Below are 10,967 nucleotides of genomic sequence, written 5' to 3'. Positions count from 1 at the left end.
CATCTAGTTCAAGCTTTCCCTTTACACACATGGAGAAATTGAGTCCCACAGGGGTAGAAGGGGCAGATTTAGGATTACAATGAATGAGTAGCAGAGCCCAAGCTTCTTGCCTCCTAGCTCCAGCTCCCTTGGTTACTTGGAGCCAAAAGCAGCAAAAATCCTTTCCCTGACTGGAATGAGGAAGTCATGAGGCCTCAGGTCTCCCCACCCCACCCCCGCCAGGTCTCCGCCATGATAGGAACTCCTAACTGGGCAGTGGCAAGGGGGAGCATCCTTTTCTGGGCAATTCAGTTGTGATGCTGAGCGCAAGAACGTGCAAGGAGGTAGGTGAGGAAGAAAAAGTAGAGCTGGGGACACGGGTGAGCCTGGTGGGAGTTTGGGGTGGACGGCAGGGAGGAAAGCGCTCTCCATATGCAGCATCGTGGGAACTTGCCTCTGCCCTGCCCTCACGTGCTGATTAGCAGGCAGCCAGACGCTGTGCCAGCCAGGCAGCCAGGTGGATACAGGCACACTGTACAGCCTTGTTCCTTGTAATGCCTTTACCCGTTCTCTGCCCAGCTCTTAAAATGGTTCAAAATTCAAAACATGAAAAGGCTTTTCTATGTATGCACAAGCAAGTATGTGGATGTGCGTGCAAGCATACACGTGTATTTTTCCCTAATGCTCTCTTTTGTCCATCATTCCCCACCTCCCATGACTGAACCAGACACCTTCCAAGCCCTGATCTACCTCCATCCGGTAAGACTTTCTGCTGGAGAATAAGGATGGGGGCAGGGGTGGTATCTGGGAGATTCTTCTTTCACGTCCTGCCTTTCTGTTAGGCCCCAGTCCTGTAAGAATCCTGACTCCAGCAAGGTTAGGGCTTCCACAGCTGGGCCGGTGGTAGAGGGAGACTTTGTGTTTTTCTGTTATCATTGAGATTGCCTCGGGCGCTAGGGCTACTCTGGGGCAGCTTGTATTTGTTTTTATCTGGGGATTGTGTTTATCATTTGTTCTTTGATTAGAGTAGAGCTCAAAATGCAATTCTTAGCTCTTCTGTAATTGCTCTGCATTCTTGAATTGTCTTCGTTGCTGGAAAGGAAAGGCATTTAGGCCCTGGGTGGGTCTCCTGGCCTTCGAGCTGCCCTGGAATTGACTGGTGTTGCATACTACCAGGTGCCGGAGACCCACAGGAGAAAGAGAAGTTCAATGTCAAGAAGTTACTGTCAGACTGGGCTACTGACGAAGTTAACAAATATGCAAGCTGGGTCCTTGATGCTCTCCTGACTTATCCTCCACAGCCTACTGTGGGCTGGACCCAGGAGGGATTTGTGTGTCCCCTGAGTATTGTAACTCCTGCCAGAATTTGTTCTACTGTGTTGAGAGGGCTTTGAGCTGGATGTGACTGGTGGGGGTAGGAGGGTGTGCTGTACCCTAAATAAGCTAAAGCTCGCTCCTGTGTGCCGAGCCTGAGAAGGCCCTCTCGTTCTGCTCGTGATACCTGTATCTCTCCCGCAGTCAATAAAGTGTGCTCGGAGTCTGCAATCCAGAGTGGACTATGTTTTCATCATATTCTGTCCTCCTCAGGTGGCTGAGGTGTTGAAGGTGGAGCTAAGCAAGGTGGGATTAAACATTAATTACTGCAGCTGTCAACACGGCCCACAAGAGCCAGCAACCCAGGATCAAGGTGCAGAGCTGTTGGGTGGCCCAGGGCTGAGGACGCGGTGACGAGTAGACATGGCTCAATTTTCTGAGGTCCTGGCTGAAATAGGCGACTTCGGTCGCTTCCAGATACAGCTGATGATACTACTGAGTGTCCCCAACTTCCTGACTGCCTTCTACATGTTTGCCCAGGTCTTCATGGTCCTGGATGAGACCCATCACTGCTCCGTGGACTGGGTCAAGAACCACACTTGGAACCTGAGTGCTGCTGAGCAGCTGTCCCTAAGCGTGCCTTTGGATGCCGCAGGCAAGCCTGAGCCCTGCCTCATGTTCCGGCCGCCCCCTGACGGTGCCAGCCTGGAGGACATCCTCAGCCACCGCTTCAATGAGACACAGGCTTGCGAGATGGGCTGGGACTATCCTGAAGACAGGCAGCCATCCCTAGTGAATGAGGTAGGCTGCCCGTGTGCCGGTCTGGGCCCTCCGTTTCGGGTCTGTCACTTCCTCTGCCTAACCCTCCGCCCTCGGTCACTGGTGTTGCCTCTATCTCCTCATTACTGAATGAATAAACATGGATATGCCTGTTTTTCTCTTCGTCCTCTGCCTCTACCTCTCCATCCATTTTCTCTGTCTGCACTGTCTGCCCATGCATCCATTCACGTTGGCCTGTCCTTCTGTCTTTCCTCCTGCTTCTCTGCCCAGTTGCCTGCCTTTTTTCCGCCGGCTCCTGTTTTCCTATCTTTATGCCTTTCTCTCTCTCCCATGTTCCCATCTGTCTGTCCATTTGCCATCGTCTTTCAGTTGCCTCTGCATGTCTGCCTGCTTACCTCTCTTTCTGTGTCTTTCTCACTCTCTTATACTGTCCTTTCCCCTGTCCATTTGTCTGCCTTCCTGCTGGCTTGACTTGGGCTTCCTGGACTATGTGTGCTCTCTCCCACTCCTGCAAGGAGCTGGGCAGCAGGAGCCCGTGGGGGAATCCCAGCTCCATGGTCAATCCGTGGTGTTGGCCTGGCCAAGCCCTCTCCCCACTTGGAGCCTCACCTCGCCATCCGGGATGCAACAGAGGGCCTCCATGCTTTCCCAGGGCTCTTCCTGCCCTGAGGTGGCTGGAGTGGGAGTAGGGGGCTGGGTTCCTCCAAGAAAATGAATTTATTCGCAAGAGCAAATGCTCAGTTATCTACAGGATAGAGTTCTAGAGTCACATGCTCCCAGAGGCAGGCAGGCGGAGACTGAGAGAGAAGCTGAAAGGGAGGAAGCCTGAGTGGGGATGTTGATGGCAGGTTCTGTACAGCTCTCACCTATATGGTGGCAGAGCCTTTGTGGAGAGGGCAATCTGGAGTCCAGACATTAAACATTCATTTTCCCCGCTATGGGTAAAAAAGTCTTTCATTCTTGGAGGCTCTCAGAGGGCAATGTTTTAACCAAAGGTAAACGTTCACTTTTTAGTATGTGACTACAAGCCTGCCCCCAGGACCCTGGCAGTCCGAGGATATTTCCTGCCAGTCTTCCTCCTGACCCTCCCCCTCATTCTACACCGCAAGGGGAAAGGGTAGCACGGAGCTCTCCAGCCTCTGGATGTAGCCCAGCCTCGGCCTGTCCAACGCTCACTGGCCTCTGGCTTATCTGCCCAGCAGCACCTCCATAGTAGGTGGCGGCCTTCCCCAGTCCTCAGATGCTGTGGGTGTACCTACCACCACACGTGCTATGCACTCTCTGTCCACCTGGCCGAATAGCAGCCTCCGTAAAGGCAGGCAGACTTCCGGCTGGCTCGGAGCCCTCTCTCGGAGCCCTTGTTTACAGCCTGTGCTGCACTAGTCACAGAATTTTATTCAGCCGAAGCCCCCTAAGTATTAACTGTGCAGGGAACAGTCAGAGGAAGGAGGCACCTTGTTCCCTTTCTCCAAGGACCCCTGATGGTCAAGGGACAATCCGTGCTCCTTGAAGGTGGAAACAGGACTGGGTGGGCTCCGAGGCTAAAATTTGCTTCCTCCTAGAGGACATGGGGCAGGCAACTTCCAGAAGGAGTTGGTATGTGAGCTGAGCACCAAGGTACCAGAAGAAATTTGATAGAGAAGAGGGGGAGGCCTTTGCAGACAGAGAACAGCGCAAGAAAGGCCTGGTAGCAGGAAGCGGTGCCGTGTCTGGGAGCAGCGAGAACTTGGTGTGTCTGGAATAGGGAGGGACAGCCTGTGGGAACTGCACGGGCACGGGATGTTCTCACGGGACCTCCCCCTCCACCCCAGTCATCACCCTAGACTGTGTTGGCCCTTGGACTTCGTGCCTTTCCCTGACGTGCTCCTACCCACGCTTACCCTGCCAAGGGCCGTGACTCCCAAGGGAATAGCAAGTTGGGGCACTTGGAGACCGCAAGTTGGGTTCCAGCGTAGAGGTACCTCGGTGGGAGATCGTCTCCCTCTGTTTCTCATCTATGAGGAGGGGCTGTGCCACACTGATTCAGAGGACCCTCTCTGAGCTGACATCCCGTTTCCTTGTTATAACCAGCAGCTTCCTATTCAAACGGAAATACGAACAGTCCTAATTTGAGAAGAAAGGAGCACGGTTCCTCATAGACTGTGCGCTCTCAAAGGACAAAGTTCATTTCTCCTTTTCCTCCGACACATCCCACTTTTTGTAGGTGCCCATCCTCGGTGAAAGAAAACATGAATCTCTGAATGAGGAGAGAAATAGACTGTCAGTGAATAGCTACAACAGTGTGTACTGACCCGGGAGCAAAGAAGGGCCAGGGATGAGAGCGAAGGGGAAGCAGAGAATAGCCAGGTCCAGCGTCTGGAGAAAATGCCGGGTATGTCTGAGGAATACTGGCATACAAAAGAGGCTGGGAAATAAGCAAGTGTCAACTCTTCAAGGGTCTTAGATACACTGCTGAGGAATTTGGGCTTTCTCCTAGAGACCAGAGAGCCACTGAAGGTTTTGGAGCAGGGAAGGGAGGTGTGATGGGGTGTGCTCCATGCAATGGGGGCAGAAGTCTGTGGACCACTGTGGCAGGCCCCAGACAGAACCATCCACTGGGGGCGTTAGGGCCGGGGTGGTTGCTGACTGGAGTCCCAAGCAGGAGCCCTCTTCATCTTTGTTCCACCTGCAACATGATGCCACCATACAAGCTTGGTGACATGTTGGCACCTCTCTAAGCCACAGTCTCTGCTCCTGCACAACGGAAATGGTAAACCTTCATGGGGTGACAATGGCCATTTAACGAGATAAGGGGCATATAAACAACAGGAAGGTAGTGAATGGTGGCTACTGAGCAGGGAAGCTAGCGTTGGAAGAGTCCCATGGCTTGGCACCCATGCCTTCAGGTCACTACAGCCCTTCGTGTCTGAGACAACTGTGTCACCAGCTGTGAGTTTCATGAGCACAGGGGCCAGTGCACCCTCAGCTGAACTGACATTTACTGAGAGCTTCCTGTGTGGCTGCCACTGTACTGAGCATGTTACATGCATTGATTCCTTTAATCCTGTTGGGTGATACTATGCAGTATGTATATTCTATCCCCATTTCATACATGGGAAACCAACACACCAACAGATCAGCTAACAGGCGCAAAGGTCCACAAAGTCACTCAATTCTGGCTCCACACCCTGACAGCAGCAGGCTTTGATTCATTATTATTTATGCGTCTAACTACAAAGGCAATCTGTGGCTGCTAAACAAAAGCCGCACAGGATAGAATTAGGTGGAGCAAGTCCAAGTCCCCTGTCCTGCCCTGCTTCATTCCCACGGGGTATTAATTGCTTGACACATATTCAAAGGTCTTAAAAATTAACAGTTGTCCTTGAGAACGGATGTGTGAGCACAATGGTATTATCTGGATTGATTAATTTGTTACTAAAGGTTACTTAACGATAATGGTCGGCCGGTTGACTAGGTATTAGTTCATTCATTCCTTCATTCATTCATTCAGCAAACATTTTCTTAGTTTTCACTCAGTTTCAGTCCGTGTCTGGGGCAGTAGAGATGTCTGAACGCACCTGACATCCAGTTGTGGGACCTAGGATTCACTACTTAACCTCTCCTTCCTTAGGGGAATAGAATGATAAGTCAAGGATTGATGTCAGAATTATATGAGATAATGCACATGAGGCATAGTACCCAAAACAGAGTTAGCACTCAAAAGGCATTAGTCATCACCTCCAGGAGCTCTGGAGAAGCGCGCACGTGTCACGTTTCCCCACGTGCATTTGTGTATGGAGCTGAGCTGTGAGCAGGGGTCACAGAACTGGCTGGGGCACAGAACAAACCAGGGTGGGTAGGGGTGAGTCACATGTACTCACTGTGTGCGCACATGCAGCAGACACGTGTACAGTTATGTGGACACACGTTCTCCCCATGGTTTCCCAGTCTGTCTGTCACGTTCTCTCAGTATGTCTACAAGTGCCTTGCCCCCAGCCCCACCGTGTGTGTACACCTGCGACTGTGTGCCCCATGAGATCACCCTGGTTCCCTGGGGTGCCTTGGCACACAGTTTGGGAACCGTGGGCATCTCCCTGAGCCGTTTATAGTGGGTGGGCTAAACGTCAAAGGACTTACACTCAGCTGCCCCTAGTCTCAACATCTGCCTCTGTCCGTCTCAGTTCAACCTGGTTTGCGATCGGAAGCACCTGAAGGCGACCTCGCAGTCAGTGTACATGGCGGGGCTCCTCGTGGGTGCTGTCATCTTTGGACCCCTCTGTGACTGGTAAGAACCTGAGCCTTTCATCCCTTACCCAGCATGCTCTTAGACTCCTGGCACAGGGTCACTGGTCTCCCTCAAGTGGGGCTCCCTGGATGGGGCCACGTGTCCCCCCTCACAGAGAGTATGGGGGAGGGTAGGGCTGGGTCTCCCTGGCTTCTTCCCCTCAGAGTGTCCCGCCTGGCCCTGCCCCCTTCTTCCTCCAGGATTGGCCGCAAGGCCACTATCCTGGTGCAGCTGCTGTTCTTCGCGCTCTTCGGTCTGGCCACAGCCTTTATGCCCAACTTCGAGCTCTACATGGTCCTGCGCTTTGCTGTGGCTACTGCCGTTGCTGGATACACCTTCAGCAATGTCACTCTCCGTGAGTATGTGGGCCCTGAAGCCGTTGGCCACACGGTGAGTCCTTGGGGTCTGGCCACACGCCCCAGACTGCCTGTGGGGGCCTCAGGCACCCCCACCTGAAGTGGTCACACCTGCTCTTCCTGAGCTGGGACGGAGGCCCCAACCCAGGCGGAGTGAGCGGGCAGGGCCTGGCCCAGCCTCAGCCTCTCTGTTACAGTTACAGAATGGGTGGGGCCCTCGTGGAGGACTCAGGCTGTGGTCCTGGCCCAGTGCACCTTCTCGCTCGGGCAGATGGCGCTTGCAGGCCTTGCCTACGGTGTCCGTAACTGGAGGCTCTTCCAGATTGCTGGCACTGCACCTGTCTTGCTGCTGTTCTTCTACTTCTGGTGAGGAGATAGTTCCTGGGAGCCAGCCACCCTTGGTTAGCTGTGCCGCGGTGGGTTTGGCGTGCAGCCTCACCTTCACTCAGGCGTGTCAGGGAGACAGACTGCACAGGGTGTGGGGTTCAGTGTGTACCGAAACAGTACCCCAAGCTCATAGTTATCCTGACCTATAGGGCTCTGCCAGAATCGGCACGGTGGCTCCTGACCCGGGGGCGGGTTGAGGAGGCTAAACAAGTGCTCCAGAAGGCAGCTTCGGTCAACAAGCGGAAACTCTCCCCAGAGCTCCTGAGCCAGGTACTTCCAGCAGGCCGCGCCTGCCCTACCCCAAACCTCTCACATACAGACCTTTCTGCTGTCCCCTCACTCCGCGTCTTCCTCCCAGCTGGTCCCAGAGAAGACAGGCCCCTCAGGGAATGCCCTGGATCTGTTCAGACACCCCCAGCTCCGGAAGGTGACCCTGATTCTCTTCTGCGTCTGGTGAGTGCCCTGGGGCCCGAGCCAAGGGCTGCCACTTCCCTGGTGTGTGTCAGTGGCATGTGGGATGGTGGCTCTCTGGCTGGGATGGGCTGTGTGGGAATGACTGGGTCTCTCCCTGGCGGTGCTACTGTTTTCTGGTTTGACTTCTGGCCAGTCAGGCTGTCTTTCTCTTTCTGAATGTCATGGTGTCTCATCATCCAGCAGTAACAGGGACTCTTGGACGTTTTGTAGGTTTGTGGACAGCCTGGGGTACTTCGGCCTGAGCCTCCAAGTAGGGGACTTCGGCCTGGACATCTACCTGACACAGCTCATCTTCGGCGCAGTTGAGGTGCCCGCCCGCTACTCCAGCATCTTCATGATGCAGTGGTTTGGCCGCAGGTGGAGCCAGCTGGGGACTCTGGTTCTGGGTGGCCTCATGTGTATCACCATCATCTTCATCCCAGCAGGTACCAAGGCTGGCTGTCCCCCGGCCCCTCCCACCCGCATTCACCTGTGGCCAGAGGCCCGTTGCTTTTCTTTCCAGGGCGAGGGCTTCCCTGGGGTTCGGGTACAGACGGAGTGAGGAGCTGGGTTGGGCCGGGCAGGGGGCAGGGCCCAGGTGATGGCGCCATCTGCCCTCCGTGGGGCTGACCAGCATCCCTCACCAGATCTGCCCGTGGTGGTCACTGTGCTGGCCGTGGTGGGGAAGTTTGCCACGGCTGCTGGGTTTACCATCTCCTACGTGTACTCTGCGGAGCTCTTCCCCACCGTCATCCGGTAAGGCTGCTGGTGCAGCTCATGCACCTCTGCTCCTGACACCATCCTTCTGCTGTCCTCACCGCTGTCTCACAAATAGCTTGTGAGGCTGGCTCTGGGACAGCAGTGCTGGGTGGGGTCCAGGACAACCTGAAAGCTAGTTCCATCCCCCAAGTTGTCCCCAGGCTGGTGGAGGACCCACAGAGAGGTAGGCCATGCCCTGGCCTTGGGATATGGAGTAAGTCTAAGAACGAATGGCCCGGAAGCAACAGGCAGGTGGGGGGTGGGGTGGCAAGAGGTGCAGCCTTTGACCTGAGACTGGATGGGCGAGCAGGCATGTAGCAGGCAGACAGAAAGGCCTGGAGGTGGGAGAAGCGTCGCACAGGTGGCCGACAGGTAGTTCAATGTGCAGGAGGAAGGCTCGGTGAGCCTGGAGGCCCTGCAGGCCTGTGGGAGCCAGAAGGAGGGGTCCGGGCTCTCCCGGGGAGGTGTGCTGAGGGCGCGCTGTGGCCCGGATTTGAGGTTGGGTCGGCTCAGTTTGTACTGGTCTTCCCCTAGGCAGACGGGCATGGGGCTCGTGGGCATCACGTCAAGGATTGGGGGCATCATCACGCCACTCGTGATCCTGCTGGGCGAGTACCACGCAGCCCTCCCCATGGTCATCTATGGCAGCCTCCCCATCGGGGCAGGCTTGCTCTGTGCGCTGCTGCCAGAGACACGCGGCCAGACCCTGAAGGACACCATCGCGGACCTGGAGCAGGGGCCCCACCCACAGTGAGCTGCTTGCTTTCGCTGAAGCCCAGGACCTGGCCCCTATCCTAGAAGCCCAAGCCTCTCCCTCACTATCCGTTCATTGTTGCGTAGAGACCAACATTCGGGGGGCCTCAGGAACCACAGATACCTGACTGGCTTTGGGGTAGATGCCCCCTGCTTTGGGGAGGATTGGGGAGGGACACGGCCAAGGACCATGTCCTGGTCAGCCAGTGAAGGCCTCTGCTCTCTCCAGGTCTCTGAAGTCAGCGCCCTCAGAAAAGAAAATAGAGGCCACAGGAAGAACCTCCGGCCCAGGGCTGGCCTTTGTGAGCAGCACGTACTTCTGATTCTATTCTCCTGTACACGTCTGAGACCTGAAGGCAAGACCAGCTCTGCTGATGGACGTGGCTCAGCACCGGCACCCATCGCCGAGCCCACTCCCAGGGGCACCTGGGACAGGGCCTGCGTCCTTCATCATCTTTTCTATCCCAGATCCCACCTCTAACACCCTCCTCTGGGTTAGGTCTTGGGTGGGTCTTTGGCTTGTTTTCCTGTAGGCTTGTGTGGCACCCCCTGATGCCTTCAATCTGGGGTCCCCCTGTCCTCAAAGCTTAGTCAAGCCCAGAGCAGAACACTTGGAGAGGGCCTTTCCAAGAGTGGGGAGGAAAGGAGAAAACATGTGGACTGTGGAGTCTGTCCACGCAGTGGATGAAAAGGCCATGGGTGAAGAGACAGTGGTGGTTCCTTCTACTGGCGGGACCAGGCCCTCTGGCTCAGGTGGGGCCCCGGCACATTTCATCCACTGAGAGAAGACCGTGTCCTGTGGAAATCAAAGCTTCAGTCTTGCTTTCTCCTCAAAGACCCTCCATCCCCCTGCCCCACACTCAGCTCAGTGCTAACCTGTGTGGCTCCGGACCAGCCGTAGGGAAAGCGGGCCGGGTTCTGTTTCTCTCCTGCCCCCCACCTCCCTTTCCCAGTCTGCTGCTTCTGGCTCCTGCAGGGCCCGCGCAGGGCGAGGGGAAAGCACAGCAGTCTTGACTTAGCTGCCGCTGGTTGTGGTTCTTTCCCGGTTGTGCTGGCTAATCATCAGGCAGTGCACTCCAGCAGGCATCAGAAAGTCGCTCTCTCTCGGGGCATATCCATGGCTTTCCAGATCCTCTCAGGACCTCTGGTTGTTCCTTAATATGAGCCATGTCCTCACCACTGACCTCGAGACCCCACAGTGCTCCCCGCGTCGCGTCGTCTCTCTTACTGCTCGCATCCTTACCATAGAAGACTCCCCTTCTCAGGTGGGGTCCCTCAGGCCAGCCTACCTTCCCCAGCAGCTGATTGGCCCACAAGAACACCGTACATCCTTGTGCCACGAAGAAAGGGAAAAGAGCTTGGTTGGCCACTACGCCTTCCTTTGCCCTGCCTTCAAACGCATCTCTGGCTGACCTCTTTCCAGACAGTAAGGTTCCGTCTCTCCTCACGGGCACAAAGGTTCAAAAAAGGGTTCCTCAGGCCTCCGTGCCTCACACTCAGTTCCTCTGTTGGAGCGTGGAGGTGGAGGTAGGTGCTGGACCAGTTTTCTCTCTGTCGATCTAGCATGGAAACGTCCAGCTCCTCTCTTTAGATTACACGGATATTTATTATGCACAGTTCTCAGCGTGGACATGACAGGCAAAAGTTCTATTTAACTTCCTGCTGCATACCCAGTCATGGAGTCCCACGTCTAACTCTCCCCTTGGGGACAGTCAGAAGTCTTTCTTGGCATTATGTGGCACCCAGGCTGAAACTGCCAAGGGGGGGAAAAACCTGAATCGGAGTTAGGAGACAGCTGTTTCGAAGGCAGTTTCCTCCTCTAACATGTGGACACTTGCATCCTTTTGAGGCAGAACGATCTTCATTCCTGGAAAGACACTTAAACGGATCCTTTATTGACACAAGCATAAATGAGATTCACC

General features: G+C 55.0%; 1 protein-coding gene across 3 annotated transcripts; it reads left to right on the top strand.

Moving 5' to 3' along the window:
- The first annotated feature begins 1,649 nt into the window (after positions 1-1,649).
- On the top strand, positions 1,650-9,555 carry SLC22A13 (solute carrier family 22 member 13). Of its 3 annotated transcripts, XM_033133098.1 has the most exons (11): positions 1,650-1,734; positions 1,834-2,094; positions 6,234-6,337; positions 6,538-6,692; positions 6,891-7,059; positions 7,230-7,350; positions 7,439-7,533; positions 7,765-7,979; positions 8,181-8,289; positions 8,827-9,042; positions 9,275-9,555. In XM_033133098.1, the coding sequence occupies exons 1-11, from the start codon at positions 1,717-1,719 to the stop codon at positions 9,366-9,368; spliced, it is 1,557 nt and encodes a 518-aa protein (XP_032988989.1). In that variant the 5' UTR covers positions 1,650-1,716; the 3' UTR covers positions 9,369-9,555. The 3 variants fall into 3 exon arrangements, with proteins under 3 accessions (XP_032988989.1, XP_032988988.1, XP_032988990.1); XM_033133097.1 differs by having other exon boundaries at positions 1,673-2,094; XM_033133099.1 differs by lacking the exon at positions 9,275-9,555 and having other exon boundaries at positions 1,673-2,094; positions 8,831-9,025.
- Positions 9,556-10,967: the final 1,412 nt, after the last annotated feature.

Source organism: Rhinolophus ferrumequinum, chromosome 17 (assembly GCF_004115265.2).
Source record: "Rhinolophus ferrumequinum isolate MPI-CBG mRhiFer1 chromosome 17, mRhiFer1_v1.p, whole genome shotgun sequence".
Lineage (NCBI taxonomy): Eukaryota > Metazoa > Chordata > Mammalia > Chiroptera > Rhinolophidae > Rhinolophus > Rhinolophus ferrumequinum.
Note: the sequence above shows the minus strand (reverse complement) of the source record. Positions and strands in the feature narration are given on the sequence as shown.

Coding starts and splice junctions, on each gene's coding strand:
- SLC22A13 (XM_033133097.1), top strand. CDS start 1,717: ATGGCTCAATTTTCTGAGGTCCTGGCTGAAATAGGCGACTTCGGTCGC. Junction 6,338..6,537: donor TTTGGACCCCTCTGTGACTG/GTAAGAACCTGA, acceptor TTCTTCCTCCAG/GATTGGCCGCAAGGCCACTA. Junction 7,060..7,229: donor CTGCTGTTCTTCTACTTCTG/GTGAGGAGATAG, acceptor CCTGACCTATAG/GGCTCTGCCAGAATCGGCAC.